The sequence below is a fragment of the Sorex fumeus genome, unplaced genomic scaffold (assembly GCF_029834395.1).
Source record: "Sorex fumeus unplaced genomic scaffold, SorFum_2.1 ptg000183l, whole genome shotgun sequence".
Lineage (NCBI taxonomy): Eukaryota > Metazoa > Chordata > Mammalia > Eulipotyphla > Soricidae > Sorex > Sorex fumeus.
The window spans coordinates 2541804-2559751 of record NW_026606240.1 but is presented as its reverse complement, the minus strand read 5'-3'; the positions used below and the strand labels follow the sequence as shown (position 1 = coordinate 2559751).

Here is a 17948-nt window from a genome sequence, read left to right as displayed (position 1 = left end):
GGAGAGGAGAAAGGCAATATTAACTTACAGTACAGCCTCAGTATCTAAGCAGGATGAGACCTTACAAATTGTTTGGGGAAGAGAGCATAGAAGTGGTTACAGACAAAGTAATAGAAATGACTCGGGAGCACTGTAATGGTTACAATCTGATAAACCTAAGCTCCGTGTACTCCAACAGACTTCTACAGATAAATCACTCAAATCTTTGTCTCCTCCCATTACTTTATCATACTGGTTTACGTGAGATTTTAAATCATTACTAGTAAACATCATTTCAAGGGCCTGAGAAGGTGTCTGGTAAAACTTGGGGAAGGACCCCAAGAACCTCGCTTGCTCTGACTATGAAAGTCTCTTCTTAGATGTTTCTTTCTTCATGGACACTTGGGGCTGATAAGAAGGAGATCCATATATTTCTTCAAGGAGTTTCTCAAAACCGGCATCAAAAGCATTTTCGGTTATGGATGGAGCCTCAGACTTCTCTCTGGTTTCTTTCATTTCCTCAGGATGAATTTGAGGAGAGGTTTGTTTGGTCACCTCAGTGATCTCTGATAGAGAAAGAGTCCCACTATCACTTTCATGTTTTGAGATTTCAGTTGTTTCCTTCAACAGTCTTTCTATTCCAGCACGGAACTCAAAGAGTTCTGGTTTAGGTTGAATAATTGTTTCCTTTACAATTTCTGCCACTTCCTGAGGCAACTCTTTATCATACTGAGCAACTATAGAATCAGATGAGTTAAGGGTTTGTTCTGATGGCAACAACTGGGCAGGAAAACGAGATCCCACATGATAAGATTTATTAGGAACTACATTAAAATGATAAACATCCTTTTTGTCTGGAATTATAACATCTGTTGTAGCCCATAGTGCCATTACTTACTCCTGGAGAATTTTGAGAAATGTCAGTTGTTGACCGAACTCTGTTGGGAAATTCTGATTTTACTTCTTCAGGAACTACTTCCCTTATAGTTGGATAACTGAACCAAGCTTCTCTAAGAAGTTTTTTCAATGCAGTATTCATATCATTCAGTGCAGACCTGGGAGGAAGAACAACTTTTTCGATAGTCTCTGAGATTTCTCTTTGAGGAGATAGTGTCTTATTATGACGAGCAAGATGAGCATCCCCCAAAGAAGGCATAACCTGAGGAGAATTGGCCACATTTACAAAAGAACCCTTTTTGTGAAGATAGGAAGGTGGATCGAATGAATGACAACCTCTTGTAGTCACCTGAAACAGTTCTTCCATGTTTGGCTGGCATTTGCCACTTTCTGATTTCTAGAGAAGAGTTTTATTTTCCAAAGTTTGTTTCCCCTCTGGAAAAGTAGTTAATATCTTTCTCTCACAGGCTGATATGTTGTGACTCCCTTCAATCTCTTTTTCAAAAACTCTAATCTCTTCACTCTAACTTGGAGGGATAGCACAGCGGTAAGGGCGTTTGCCTTGCACGCAGCCAACATGGCCGACCCGAGTTCGATTCCTCCGCCCCTCTCGGAGAGCCCAGCAAGCTACCTAGAGTATTCGATATGCCAAACACAGTAACAACAAAGTCTCCAATGGAGACGTTACTGGGCCCGCTCGAGCAAATCGACAATCAACGGAAGGGCCTTTACCTTTACCTTCACTCTAACACTACCTCCACTACCCAGCTGCCGCCACACTCCAGGACGCTTTCCAGACCCGCGTGGCAGCTCTGGCTGAGACTCACGCACGACTGAAGACCCACAGAAAAAGATAAGCGGAACTCTCTGAGACCTTGGACTCCAGGCTCAATGGACCCAGGGACAGAGATTCTCTGCTTGCTCCCACCAACCACAAGTGACAAAGGGCTTATAATCAGGAGCCCCACCCTACCCTGCCCTGTCTGCTTCCACCAACCACCAGAGACCCAAGGATTGGATTGCGCACAGAAGACCCACCCTACCCCTACCGGGACCAGATAAATACCTCACTGGCAGACCTCCACTACTGACATTACCTCCACTACCCAGTCACCGCCACACTCCAGTATGCTTTCCAGACCCGCGCGGCAGCAAAGCGGCCATGCAACACATTATAATACACTAAATACTCATCTTCGGGAATTGCCCTAACATATTTGATAGGGTTCAAATATGGTAACACCTATGAGGGCAATTAGAGGTCACCCCAAAAGCCTCTATCCCTCTCGGAAAGACTGGCAAGTTACCAAGAATATTCCACCCGCACGGCAGAGCCTAGCAAGCTATCCGTTGTGTATTCGATATGCCAAAACCAGTAATTACAATGGGTCTCATTCACCTGACCCTGAAAGCTTCACCAACATGGCAGCTTTGAGAAAGATGAGAAAGTAGAGGCCGATAAAATCTCAAGGCAGAACTAGGCTTCCACAACAAAGGAAGACAAAAATGATCATCTGTACTTTCAATGCACGTACACTGGCATCAGATGCATCCATCGAGGACCTGATGGTACAAGCGCGAAAGATCAAGTACGATATCATTGGTCTGAAAGAGACAAGAAGGCACCAATCTCATCACGCTGTTTTCGACACTGGAGAAGAATTGATCCTCGGAACATGTGATAAAAGTGGTGTCGGAGGCGTCGGTGTCCTTGTCAACACAAACTTAGCCATGAGCATTGATTCATTCGAATGCCTAACAACCCGAATCGGACGTTTACATTTGAATATCTGCCGGCAGTTTCTATCTTCGTTGTCTACACACCAACATCTCATTATGATGAAGCAAAAGTTCTACATTGAACTAGAGAAGTTCTATAAAGAAGACCACACCTTCTACAAGATCATTGTGGGTGATTCTAATGCCAAGATAGGACCGAGAAGATCAGCTGAAGAACTTCACATCGGGACCCACGGCCTAGAATGGAACGAACAGGGTGAGAAACTGTCTGAGTTCATCATGTCGACCAAGACCATCCATGGTAACTCACAGTTCCAGAAGGCCGATTCTAAACGTTGGACATGGGAGTCTCCCGATGGACGATTCCACAACGAAATAGACCACATCATATTCAATCGACGGTTTTGCCTGACCGATGTCCCTGTTGACCCAAAATTCCGAACGGGATCGGACCACCATCTCCTTCGTGCAAAATTCTACTTCACAGAGCGGGGAGAAAGAGCTGCAAAGTTTAAAAAGAGAACTCCCAGAACAACCACCAACTGGGAGCTCTTTGACACTATTGCAGCAACATGGGTAGATGCCATTGTTGACAACATTGACGAGGAATATGATCGACTGGTTCAGCACCTCCATGATTGTGCGAGGAACGCCAAGAGAGAGATAGTCACACAAAAAACACCTGTCTTCGAAAACTCTTCAGCTTATTCGCCAACGTGGTTTGGCGCATGCCTCATGCAACCACAAGCGAATGTCTGAGCTCGCAAAGCAGTGCAGAGATGCGATCAAGGAAGACTTCAAAGAGAGAAGAGCAGAAGTGCTGTTAAATGCGGCAGAAGCTGGGAAAAGTATTCGTAATGCCTGCCTGTCCTTCGCCAACTACAAGACCAAGATGACTGCCCTTCGAAGTCCTGATGGATCTATCACATCCTATAGAACAGAAATGGAGAAGATTATCCATGACTTCTACTCAAATCTCTTCGATAGCCATGTCCACCTGCTGACATACCAAATTCCACAGGATGGATATGTCGTTCCCAATGTTCTCCCTTCAGAAATCCGACACGCCATTTCGTCAGTAAAGAAACAAACAGCACCCGGTCCAGACAAGGTCAGACCTGAACACCTGAAGAACCTGCTGTCAGTGCTCATCAATACACTGGCTCGGCTCTCCACACGCTACCTGTCTGAATGCAAGTTTCTGTCCCAATGGAAAACCAGCAGGACTGTACTACTGTTCAAGAAAGAAGACATCCATGACATTGGTAACTATCGCCCGATCTGCCTATTGTCTGTCATCTACAAGTTGTTCACTCAAGTCATCCTAAATAGGATTGGCAGAACACTAGATGAAGGACAACCATGCGAGCAAGCCGGGTTCTGCAAAGGATTCAGCACCATCGACCATATCCACATAATAACCAAGCTCATTGAGGTTTCTCGGGAGTTCAAGATGCCGCTCTGTCTAACGTTCATTGATTTAAAGAAGGCCTTTGATTCTGTTGAGATGGAAGCGGTCGTGGAAGCCCTAGCCAATCAGGGCATTCAAGCTCAATACATCAAGATCCCTCTGTGAGCTGTATTATGGATTCACTACCAGGATCTCACCATTCTACAAAGAAGTGATCATTGATGTCAGGAGAGGGGTTCAGCAGGGTGATACCATTTCACCGAAACTCTTCAGTGCCACCCTCGAGAACATCATGCAACAACTGGAATGGGAAGGAATGGGACTGAAGATAGATGGTCGGCAACTGCACCACCTCCGCTTTGCTGATGACATTGTTTTAATAACACCAATCATCAGCCAAGCAGCACAAATGCTGGCGGACTTCGACCATGAGTGTGGAAAGGTCGGACTACAGCTGAATCTTACGAAGACAATGTTTATGAGAAACAGCCTCGTTCCTGACGCCCCATTTGCTCTCAACAGAACAACCAGCTCCGAATGCAACAGCTATGTGTACCTAGGTCGAGAAATCAACATGACAAATGACCTGGCACCCGAGCTGCGCAGGAGGAAGAGAGTGGCTTGGAAAGCCTTCAAGAGCGTCGAAGAAATAGCTAAGAGGATGAAGAACCTCTGGCTCTGGGCACATCTTTTTTATTCCACTGTTCTTCCTGCATTAACATATGCCTCAGAGACCTGGGCCCTATGTAAACAAGATGAGAACGCTATTCGGGTCTCCCAAAGAGGAATTGAAAGAGCTATGCTTGGAATATCACGTTTCACTCAAATGAGAGAAAGAATTCGGAGTTCTGACATCAGTCAACGATCAAGAATCAGGGACGCTGTCTCATTTGCCAAGGTGTCAAAAATCAGATGGGCTGGTCACTTAATGAGATTTAAAGACGACCGCTGGACTAGAGCTGTTACTGACTGAATTCCACGGGATGTCAAAAGACCACGTGGCCGCCGACCTACCAGATGGTCAGACTTCTTCATCAAGATCATGAACGATCGGTTTGAGGCTCTTCATGTTCCTAGAGCAAACAGACGCCATTGGGCTACACTAGCACGCGACAGGGAAAATGGAGACGTTACTGGCGCCCACTCGAGCAAATCGCCGATTATCGGGAAGTCAAGTGATCAAAGTGATTATTTAGGTAATATATTAAATTTTATTCATATAAACTAAAGAGTAAAGAACACCCCGCCCCCCTTACAGCCTCTCTCCCCTCTCTCCCCTTGCCTCTGGAGCACAGTCCTGGAATCCCTGGATCACAGCACCCCCTGGTGGTCTCACGCACCCCTGTAGCTCCCCTGTCTCCCTCAGCTGGTTTGTGTCTGGGCTCACAGGGACTTGCCCTCACTGTGTGTTTCTTGCACAATAATACATGGCTGTGTCCTCAGTTACTGAGTTACTCAGTTTTAGGTAAACTTGGTTCTTGGAGGTGTCCCTGAAGATGCTGACTCAGAACTGAAAACTCGGTTTATAATATGTACTTCCATCACTCCATATACCACGAATCCAATCCAGCCCATTTATGGGGGCCTAGAAGACCCAGCTTACACCATAGCTGGTTACAGAGAATCCGGAGACGAGTAGTTGAGGGTCAGCGTCTGCAAGGGCATCACCAGGCTTTTGCCCAACTCCTGCAGCTGTACCTGGGACAGGACACCTGGGGACAGAGACCCACAGTGAGTCACGGACTCAGAGGCACCATGCCCACCTTGGAGCCTCTGGCCAGGGGATACTCACATCCAGGAGCTGCCACCAGAATAAGGAGTAACCGGCACTGATGCATGTTCCTGCCCACAAGGTCCATGACCTCAGACACCATGTCAGGAGAAGAGGGAGCCCGAGTTGGGGTGAGTATAAATGTGGTTTTTATCCTGGGTCCTGAGTGCAGATTTGCATGGGGAAGCCTCTGTAGAGAAAGGAGGGGAACCAGAGGAGGCTGCTGTGTGGGCTCCTTGGGAAGAGGTGCTGACTGTGGCTCATAGTACTCAGGCCTGTCCCTGGGACCCTATGAGAGTCGGGCCTCTTCCTCCAGCCCAGGAAACCTGCTGAGGAGCTCTCAGGAAACAGGAATTGCTCAAGGGGAACCGGCAGCTGGAGAGGAGAGTCCCCATGTCTGAGGTCCCTGATGACCAATCCTAGCCACCCAGAGCCTATATCCTGTAGCCAGGCTCCTGCCCCACCGTGTCCCTGTGTGGTGGCTCCTGTTCTCCCACTGTATGCACAAAACCTGGGACCAAACACACACTGTCATTGACGCAGTCAATTCTGACTTTTTTTAGTGCAATCAAATTTCAGAGTTTATTCAGATACTTTCCAAGGATGACCATTCCTTCAACTGTAGCAGCATTATTCGTAAGTATACAGGTAGTTGTTAGATGTACATTGTTTCTGATGACGCATTTGTATGAAGACAACAAAGATACTTCTGCCTCGGTGACCTTCCTGGCATGGTTGGCCTGATCAGCAGTACCAAAACCTACACTGTCCTGTGTACAACTCAGTGTCCAAAAGATGACCATGAATCTCAAGACCCTATTCTTAGTGGTCATCACTTAGGAATCCCAACCCTGAATGATGCTTAGAAAGACTCACTAAAGGGTCCTCAGCACATAATTTATTGGGCCAGAGTTCTGGTCCTAATGTAAAGACTCATACATGCTGCAGATGTCCAGTGTGCAAGCCCTGAGCAGTGACATGTGAGGCCCCACCCTGACCCCAAACGCATGGAACCTAAACACAGCCTGTGTCACATAACTGTACCCCTAATTCCATGGAGCATCAGGGGGTTTAGTTCAATCTAAGGGACAAGAAAATATGCTCTTAAAATTTTATGTTCAAAATGTCAGCATTAAGGGTCAAAGTAATTGAAACCCTAGCAAGTTCAACACAATTCTATTAAAATAAACACAGAAAGATATACAAAGAACTCAGACAACATGACGATTGAATTGATCAATATTACACCTCACATACAGATAGCTCTAATAGGATTATTAAATCTTATCTCATGTAAAGCACGTGAGTCGCTATGGCTCTCTGTCCCCAGGTGTCCTGTCCCTGAGCTGCAAGCCCAGGACGGTGAATCCTGCGAGTTCTGACCCACCTCCACTGTCTCTGTGAGCTCCACCACTGGCAGCAGTTTCCAGGGTAACTTGATCCCCAGATCTCAAATATAATCTGGATGGGCGGGGAGATGCAGAATGATGGGACCATTTCCTAAAACTACTTCACCACACCAACAGGGCAGTTTCTTAAATCTGTTAAAACTTGTTTCCAACCACCAACTTTAAGTGATGATTTTATAAACTTTTTTCCTTTTTGGGTCACACCCAGCGATACACAGGGGTTACTTCTGGCTCCTGCACTCAGGAATTACTCCTGGAGGTGCTCAGGGGACCCTATGGGATGCTGAGAATAGAACCCGGGTCGGCCATGTGCCAGGCAAATACCCTACCTGCTGTGCTGTACACTCCAGCCCAATTTTATAAACTTTTAAAATTTTTAAGGATATTAAATAAGATGAATTTTTTAAAATGACTCATGGCTGGAGCCATAGCACAGCGGGTAGGGCATTTTCCTTGCATGTAGCCAACATGGCCGACCCGAGTTTGATGCCTCCACCCCTCTCGGAAAGCCCTGCAAGCTACCGAGAGTATCTTGCCCTCACGGCAGAGCCTGGCAAGCTCTCTATGATGTATTCAATATGCAAAACACAGTAGCAACAAGTCTCAAAATGGAGACGTTACTGGGCCTGTTTGAGCAAAACGATGAACAATGGGTGGACCATGCTATACCGTGCTATGGTCCTTGACTCATTTTGTGGGTGTTACACTCATAGATGTAACCCCTTGGAGGGGGGCTGGTTGAGTTTCCCTCCCCACCCCGAGCAGAGCCCCGGCAGCCGAAGACCTCCAGAACTAGACACAACCATGCCGAGACCATTCTCCACACGCATGAAGGTACCGGCAGAGGAACGAAGGCATGCAAGTCCTGGAGCTGAGATTTCCAAGTCTGCTTGGATCAGGGCTGAGCATCCTCCACCCAGATCCCCCATCTTCCAGTAGGCGGGGGTCACACCCACCAACTGCCCCCTGGTGCTGTGTAATCCCATCAACGGCCAAGACCCAGAGACTATAAAACCCAGCTCCCGGAAATGTGCAGCTGCATTCGCAGCCACACGACATCTATTATCTCATTCTTAGTTTGGACAACCTGGCAGGCTACAGAATGTAACTTGCCCACACGGCAGAGTACCCATGGTGTACACAATATGCCAAATACCAGTATCAATGATGGGTCTCATTCTTCTAACCCTGGAAGAGCCTTGAATATGGCACTTTTTAAAATCTCAGGGCTAGGGCAAAGGAGACGTTACTGGTGCCTGCTTGAGGCAATCGACGAACAACAGGATGATCGTGATCGTAACACTCATAGATGTAGACTAATAAAATATCCTGGTTTATTACTAGTAATTTATTAGAAATAATGAAAGAAATAAATTAGATATGAATTGAAAGCCTAGATCACTCATTTTGTGTTTTCTCATTGTGACACACTCCTGGCACCACCTCCCTGTTTTTTGGGGAACCTGGCAGTCACGCCCAGGATCTTCCCCTGTGCCAGCCATGTAAACTCATTAATGGCCATGATCTGGAGATTACAAATAAATGTCGAAAAATAGCAACATGCTGAAGAGATGCATCTGGACCTCAAAGTCACCATCAGTTAAAAATGTAACTCCAGCTCTATCACCCTATTAAAAATTTTAGAATTCCTGGACATCTCATACTCTACCCAACTGATGTACCAAGAGTAGTACACCACATTTGATGGGGTGTAAAATAGAAACAAACCAATAGCAATCCAAAAAATAATAATAACACGGGAGGCTCAACCTCTACCATCATGTTAGTAATCTTATACAGAGACTCAACAGCTACAGGGTGAGACACAACAATCTCACACATTTTCCTCTAAGGTTACATTTTGGGATCATTTTTCACGGATTATTTCATAGCAAGAAATACAAAATAAATTATTTAGGACCTGCTTTGGGGGTGGTGGAAAAATTCGAAATAATGGTGTGGGAAGGTGTAATGGTGGTGCAATTGGTGTTGGAAAAGTTAATGGAAAACATTATTGTGAACCACTTAATAAATATAAAATTAAGACAATTATAAATAATTTTTAATTTGTCCTTTATAGCAATTTGTTACGGCTCAATGGAATGCTTTGTAAGTGAGTGTCCCAAGTTTATTTTGCAGGAGCAGCAGTTGATAGCTGAGCACTACAAGTGAAACCAGGACAGAGACAGGAAGTAAACAGAGTACCCAGCTGTATTCCCCAAATCAAAGAAAACCAAATATTGTCCATATTTGAAGAACGTTATTTTTTCCTTTCTTGTTTTTTATTAGCGTTATCATTATTATTATACTTATGTAACCATAGGATAACAAGACATAAGAGAAAAAAGATAAAATAGGAATCATCATTTCCCAAGTGGGCTGTATTGCTTACTTTAATTTTTTTATTATTATTAGTGAAGCACCATGAGGTACAATTGTAGATTTACAATTTTTTGTGCTTGGGTTTCTATTATACAATGATCAAATACCCATCCCTCCACCAGTGCCCATTTTCCACCACCATGGATAATATCCCTCCCACCCCCATCCCTCCCGTTCCACCCTGCCTCTGTGGCAGGGCATTCCCTTGTGTTCTCTCTCTCCTTTTGGGTGTTGTGGTCTGCAAAAGAGGCATTGAGTGGCAAACATGTTCAGTCCATAGTCTACTTTCAACATGCATCTCCCCTCCTGGGAGGATCCTCCAAACACCCTTTATTTGGTGCTCCCTTGTCTATCTGAGCTGCCCTTTCCCCTAGAATGCCCGGTTGGCCTCTAAGCTATGGAGTAATCCTCCTGGTGCTGATCTCAGCTATTCTGAAGAACGTTATTTTAACATAATGATTAGATATCCATCAATTTAAAATTGTTTATTTTATAAAGTAGTTTAGAATATTTGATTACATTTGATATTCAAACACCAATCCCAACACCATTACACCTTCCCACCACCATATTTCGGATGTTTCCATCCTGAACCCAAATCCCTGTCCCAAAGCAGAACCAAAATAAAATATTTTGTATTGTTTGTTATGAGAAAACCACTGAAAATGCTACACCAAGTATCCTTAGTGATATCCATCAATTTTATCCTAATTTATTCATTTGTTCCCTTGGTTGATAGCATGATTTCTAATAAGAAACACACTTCAATCTTTGTATTTTGTTGACACTGAACTTTTAAAATTCTTTCAGTTTCCTAAGTCAAGACCTCATGTTGTATTTGCGATGTTTAACATGTGGCTCTTCATGATCCCAGAGCGAAGAGATGCCATTGGGCTACACTAGCACGCGACAGGGACAAATGGAGATGTTACTGGCACCCGCTCGAGCAAATCGACGACTAATGGGAAGTTAAGTGATTAAGTGATTAAGTGACTTCCTCTGTTATTAGCGGAGAGCTCTGATCTAGGGTCCCCTTTTTCCCACTGGGCGTAAGTAACTGGAGATGCAGAGGCAGTAAAGGGGGAAATTTCCTCTCTTACATGTGGTTAATCAGGTTGGTTCCCTGCCCTTCACATGGATTCCCATGCCCTCAGTGGGAGTGATCCCTGAGCACAGTCAGGAGTATACCAAGAATCGCATAAATAACACAACCAAACTAATGATCGAGAGATAGTACAGTGGTAGGGCACTTGCCTTGCACATAGCCGACCCAGTTTTGATCCCCTACATTCCATGTCCCACAAGCATCTTCAAGAGTAGTTCCTGAGTACAGATCCAGGAAGATCCCTGAGCATCCCTTGGTTTGGCCCCAAAACCAAAATCAAACAAACAAGAAAATAAAACCAACAACATAACATTCGGGCTAGAAAGCTATCAAGAACTTTTTCCCTATAATGAGAACAGATTGTCTTTATTCTAAATTTTGTGTTCCCCTAGAGTATGTTGGAGAAGAGGTGAATAGAGGTGCATAGAGTGTGAATCTTCACATCAGTTTTGGCTTTGTCTCTCCTTCTTACCATGTAAGCATTTGAATAGTAATAAGACTCACAACAGGCCATGCCCTAAACAGAATACTGATTATAGATCAGTAATGTTTCACGAGCACTGACATATATGGAAACCTGTGCAGTGACTATCACACCCAAAACAGTGGAGGAGCCCCTCACCCCAGTGTTTCCCCTTGGCCCATGGTATTCCTCCCACCACGCCTCACCCCTCCCTCATGCTCTTTACAGTGCTTCCTGTTTGTGTGAGTTTATGTAGGGTGCGATGACGGAGATTGACTCTCAATAGCCTTCCACTCTAGGGATATATTATGGGTTTTTACTCATCCTTAAAGGCATCTTGGATTACTCTCAGTCCTGGATCTTTAAAATATATAAACCAAGCTTTCTGGAAGGAGGGAGAAAAAGGAAAAGTTGTTCTACATCTTACACGAATATCAAAGATAAAGCTATAAAAATAATAACAAACCAGGAAAGCACCGATTAATACTCACCCTGCCCGGCATTGGAGTCCTGGGGGGCTGGTGGGGTAAGTGTGGGGGACAGGCAGGACCGATCACAGGGAGGGGTTGGGAGTGTGAGGTTGTCCACTGAGAGTGGAGCTGCTCTGGGAGCGACTGGGAAGGGTCCTAGGAAAGACGCTGAAGGCATGGATGGGAGTGGTTGGGGGCGACGGGGGCTGAGTATCTCTGTGTTGTGACAGAAAATTGGCCCTTGTGGGCTTCTAGCACAATGTGACCCTCTTTGCCCTCTGGTGGGGCTGAGACCTTTCTGAGGTGGCTCCTGAGTGCTCTCTGGTGGCTGGCAGCGCCCCTGAAGCCCCTCCTGTGGTCTGGGGGGGGTCCTTCAGAGTCCTCCAATTCCCAATGTGAATAGAGGAAGTGCATCCTCAGCACCATCGGGGACAGGAAATGTGAGCACTGGGAAATAAGCCCACCCTGATTCACACCAGTTTCCCCAGGGAGGTATGCTGAGAGACAGCCCATGGAGAAGGGAATCCTTCCTGCACCCATGTATGAGTTACATCACAGCTCACAGAGACCTTAGTTAAGTCTGGGTTACAGAGAAAGGGCCAGATAGGAGAAGCCCTGCATAGAGAGAGCAAAGGGTCACAGTACAGAGATGCAAATACAGGAAAAAAACAAATTATGCTGTAAAACTCAGTTTCTCTGGCAGTCTATTATAATGGGAGATTGATTCATTGACCTGTAGCATTCCTGACACAGAAATAATTAATATCCTTAAATACAGGCTGGGATATTGGTATCCGGTGAAAGTTTGAACAACATTTATAAGTTATTCGCAGCCGCCTCCTTCTCCCACCATCCGACCTCCTTCCCCTGCTCGCCACCCACCAGAACTGCATCAGCCCTACTGGCTCTGCATCCCTGGTGTCATTTACCAGCACCACCAACCTTACAGCCTGCGACTGCACCTCCGTTTATTTCTTTTGAATATAAACGAAAGTCTACTGGTAAAGTATTCTTGGTGAAGCTCCTTTTTGCTGTTATTTTTATGCTATATATTACCATATTTCTTGGACCCAGAGGATTCATTTTGATGTCGGTGGGACCCATGGGTGACTTACGTGAAGTGAGGAGATAGACGGTATCTTTCTCCCCATCCGCCTCTGCCAACCGGGACCCATGGTTACTGGGCTCTTTTCTCACCCGGAATAAAGGAATTTCAGGAGTAGACGTGCAGTGAAATTTGTTTTTATTTGGAGGTTTTGAACGGAAGGAGGGAGAGAAAGTGGGAGAGAGTGGAGAGGATCCTGCTCAAGAGAAAGCCCCTACACACATGCCAGCATTAGACATAAAAACATGAAAGTACACATCTCAAGAGGGGAGATGCGGATGATACATGTGCTCAGGCACCACATGTGCTCAGCCAGATGAGTGCAGTCAGCACACGGACTCGGACAGCATATGTGCGTGCTTCCTTAGTTTAAGATGGCCTTTCTAGGGTTTCTCCACCCTGCCCCCATGTGGGGCTTCTACCTATGTAAAAGTCTGTTGCTAGGGAGGTTTCTAGGGGGTTGGGAATGATGATGGTCTTTTTTGAAATTCCTTTCCTGACTTTTGCTTCTGCAGGTGTTTCTGTTGGAGGGGGGTGGTCCAGCCTCCTCAGGGTCTGTTATAGACAGGCAACAGTTCTCCCTGAGGTCAGGGTTGTTCCTTCTCGGGAGATTTACGGCCATTGCCTTGGGAAAGGGCCTTCCCTATCTGCCTGCCAACATCAATTCGATAGGTCTGCTGTAAATCTAAGGACACTCCTTTGAAATTTCTTTCTTTGATCTTGCTGCTTTCAGTATTGTTCTCTGTTTATGGTGTTGGTCCTTCTGATTAGGATATGTCTTGGAGTCTTTTGATTAGGGTCTATTTTAGCTGGTACATTTTGAATGTGAATGTTTATGTTTCCCAGCTCTGGAAAGTTTTCGACAATGATGTCCTTAACTGATATTATCTCATTTTGCTTACTTCCTTATCCTTCTCTGACTCTGAGGGTTCTTACACTGCTCCTCTTGAATCAATGTCTGTTTTGTTGTTGAGTTTTTTAAGGTGTTTTCCCAACTTTCATTGTTGCCTGGAGGTTTTCTGCATCTTGTCCTCAAGATTATTGATTCTGTTTTCCGTTGTTACTCTAATGTTAAAGAACACGATTTTTTTCATTTCATTTACCAAAATTTTTGCTAAAGGCATTTCTGTTTTTCTTATCAGCCCAGTTTCCCAGAGTGTAGATATATTTGCTTTTACTTATCGGTCCAGATTGAGATATAAATAAGTGATCTAAAACCATTGGTTAAAGAGCCCACACAATGTATGTCTTCCTTAAGTATTGTTGTTACACAAAGCTTTCTTTTTTCAGAAGCAGATGTGACAGGCAGAAGAAGAGCGAGAGCTCTGGATATTGCTGGGAACTTGTGACAGAGATGGCATGAGGGAAGCTGAGGGGCCTGCTGGAAAGGAGCTCTGACCCTGCATCCTGCTTCACACCCTCCTTCCCTGATGCTGCCCAAGGGCTCAGCACCCCGCTAAGGTCCAGACTCTCCCCCAAATTGACCAGCCCTGGAATACCTCAGAATGTTTATACCCGTGTGTTAACTCAGAAGCAGCAGCCAAGCCTCCTGGTCCCTGGCAGGTGCCACAGAGATGATCCACTCAATACCATGGAGATAATCCACTGAATGACCTCAATCTCTGAGACCAATGTGGTCCCACTTTGGGCCAGTTTGGGGGAGGATGGAGCCCCGCATGTGCAAGGACAGACAGAAGGGGTCTGATGAGACCATGGGTCTGTACCAGACTCAGCTGTACACTCCAAGCCCACTACAGTGGGGAACCAGTAGAGGAGCAGCAGGATGAGTCTGGACATGCCAGAGCACAAAGTGGCTGCACAGAATTCATGTCCCTGCGCCCAACATCTCTCTTGCTGTCTGAAGTGGGAGCACCCATTCTGCTCAGTCCACCCATCCGGGGAGAGGCAACAGAGCAAGGGCCATAGAAAGTGGAACAGGGAGACAAATACAGGGACCATGTAACTTCCTCCTTGTTTGGGGATCATGGGTTATAGTCCAGGAGGGCGGCCAGTCCAAACAGGTCCTGCCCCTGAGACTGGCCAGTTGCAAGAGATGCTGGCCCAGGCCCTGCTCTGGTGCCTTCCAGAAAGCCACAACAGAACAGAACTCCCCATGCAGGCAGCGGGGTGCAGAGAGAACACAGGGTGGTCTCCTGCGGATCAAGTGAAAGGAGAAAAGCACAAGGGGAGACAGCACCTCAGCTGAGCCCCAGTGCCCAGCACCCACACCTCGGTCTCTCAGAGAAGCTCCAGTGGGCAAGGGAGAGGAGGGAGGGAAGGGCACAAGGACTAAGGGTGAGAGAGAGAGAGAGGGAGGGAGGGAGAGAGGGAGAGAGAGAGATGGAGGGAGAGAGAGGGAGAGAGAGAGGGAGAGTGAAGAAGAGAAAGGGGAGAGAGGCAGAGAGAGTGAGGGAGTGAGAGGGGGAGAGAGTAAGGGAGACAGAGAGAGAGAGAGAGAGGGAGAGTGAGAGAGGGAGAGTAAGAGAGGGTTAGGGGGCAAAGGTCGGGCAGCCCCGCCCCCGCCCCTGCCGCCCCTTCTGACCAACCCTCTCTGGGCCCGGACAGCCCCAGTCAGGTGCCACCGCTGGACGGATCAGCGGGAGCCAGTGTCCGCTTGGGCCTGTCCCGGGGCTCCCTGTGTCCACGTGGGGCCGTAGGCCACCGGGGCTGTGTGGGCAGTGCTGCCCGTGGCCTCCCCTGCCTGGCCGAGCCGGACCCGGACCCGCTTCTGGATCAGGCTCATCCCCAAGGTGCTCCTGGGGCCCCGACACTCCGAGTCCGTCTCCCTAATGGTCATCCCAATCCCTCATCCCTCCGACCCTGTCCTCGGGGGCGTCCGGCGGTCACTGTCATGCCTCACCCCAGGTGTCCCGCACGTGGGGGTCCCCCTGGACAGTCCCGAGACCCCAGACGCTCAGCACCTTGTGGGCTGTGCTGAGACATGTCCAGTCAGGGAGACGCTGCCCGGCCACTGCTGTGCTGACCGGGTCCCCGTCATCGGGGAGGGGGGGTCTGTCCCATCCCCAAACCGGGTCTGGGCTGAGTCCACACCCGCACAGAGACGCCGGCGGAGCGGACCAGGATGCCTCAGAGACCCTCTCAGACGCCCAGAGTCCCCCTCTGCCCACAGGGCACCTGCTGCGCCTGGGGGTGCTCCGCTGTGAGGGGAAAAGGGCCGTGTTCTCCCCCTGAGGGCCCTGGTCCCCTCAGCCAGGACAGGAGACCGTCACTGAGAGCCATTATCATGGGAGACAATCAAATAGGCCCGTCCCAGGTGCAGGTTCGTGTAGGAAGTTTGTAGGGAGGGTCTCTGGGGTAGGTAGGAGGGTCGTATTGTTGTAACCTGTTCTCAGGGAACACATTTGTCTTTATTTACACAGTGTACCTTGGTTAATGTTGATATTCATGAGGGCTGGAGTGATAGCACAGCGGTAGGGCATTTGCCTTGCGTGGAAGCCAGCCTGGCCGAGCCGTGTTCGATTCCTCTGCCCCTCTTGGAGAGCCTGGCAAGCTATCAAGAGTATTCAATATGCCAAACACAGTAACAAGAAGTCTCACAATGGAGACGTTACTGGGCCCACTCGAGCAAATCAATGAAGAATGGGAGGGCAGTTTTGGGCATTCATGAGGAAAAATCAGAGCTGAAGACCTGTCCCAATCTGGAGGGAGATCAGGTGGGTGACGCAGGGTCCAGTGCTCACCAAGTGAGGAGTGTCCAAGTCCATGACGGTGCTTATTTGTGAGCCTGACCCCTGCCCTGTCCCTGAACTCTGAGCAGACAGAGCCCCTCCGCTGAGGGAAAGTCCTGCCAGGCCACTCCCCTAGGGTACCCACCTCTGAGGAGCACAGAAACCACGAGTCATGTCCTAGGGTTTATATCAGAGTTTGGATACCTCCATGCCCCATGTTTGAGAATTAGATGTCCCCGCATTAGTAATCATTGTAATCAATTTCATCGGCAAGCTCTGCAAGCTTCTAGAGCCCCCAAGCAATACTTGAAATTATCTTTGAATTATTGTCATTATCTTGTTTGTTGTTGTTGTTGTTGTTGTTTAATTCTCCCAATAATACCAGGTACTTATGAACAGTTCCTCTTGCCATTCACAAAGTCTTTCCCTGGGATAATTTCATTTTTTTAATTAAATCAGTGAAACCCAGGACCTGAGGTAACACCCATCCACCATCCACCCCGCTGTGCCTGCTGCTGGGCTGAAGACTTTGTGGGGGTGCCTGAGGGACCCCTGCTGCTCAGTCTCCTTCTGTTATTTCAGTGACCAATTGCCTTGGAATATCTGGATCTGGAGGCTCCTTGAAAGGCTGCCACCAGGAAACTGCCTCCACCTCATTCCTCTCTGAGCCCTGTAGCACTCTGCTCTGAGCACTCAGAAATCATATTCCTCGGTGCTCCTGGGGCTGAACCCGTGTGTAGTCCTGAGTTGGGGCGACCCCTCCTGCAGACTCTCTGGGACATGTAGGGCTGCACGCACTCCCCACACTGTCTCCATCTGCCTCCATTGCGTCCGAACAGGGAATGAGCTCCCACTGTCCATCAACTGTCTGTCAGAGAGCCCAGCTGGTCCAGGCCCTGAAACACACTCACCATGACGAGGGAGAATAATCCGGATGCGAATATGATGCACTGTCAGGACCGAGTCCAGGTCAGGCCCAGACACAATCTGTCTAAAGTTTGTGTAAGTCAGATTCCGCGGGAAACCGTTTCTGCCCAGTCTTCACTCATGGTCCAGACAAGGGCTGTCCCAGAGAAAACTGTGCATCTAACACAGAATTTCACACCCACAAGAAGGACATCAGGAACCATGAATCATTAGTGGGTTTCAAATGGTTTAATATGAAAGTAAACACCAAATAATTCTCCCATGAAAGCATTTCATCTGTTTTTTAATGTTTCTAATGGCATGGTAAAATTTTCTCTGTCATGTCCCATATGATTTTGAACCTGTAAAAATCCTGAATGTAGGTATCCAGCAGATACATTAGCTGATTATACAAAAAACTATCATAATCTCTGACAAGGAAGTTTCTTTGATATATTATGCAGAGGAGAATTTACTTTGATCCATGACTTGGTTTACTCTTATCAACATTGCCATTGGAGTAATTAAGGTAGAATTGTCCATTGTTAGCTATGTGAAACCTGTATACCAGGACAATAATAATTCTGCAGTATTTTCCCAACTTTGCAGAGACGTCTGCTA

General features: G+C 47.1%; 1 protein-coding gene across 1 annotated transcript in view; it reads right to left on the bottom strand.

Annotated features, from left to right (window-relative positions):
• Positions 1–339: 339 nt before the first annotated feature.
• The window catches only part of LOC130017222 (protein ZAR1-like), a 62953-nt gene continuing 45344 nt past the window's right edge, over positions 340–17948 (bottom strand). Inside the window, 2 exon segments of the mRNA XM_056107942.1 lie at positions 340–716; positions 17333–17412. Coding sequence (XP_055963917.1) covers positions 340–716; positions 17333–17412 — 457 coding nt within the window.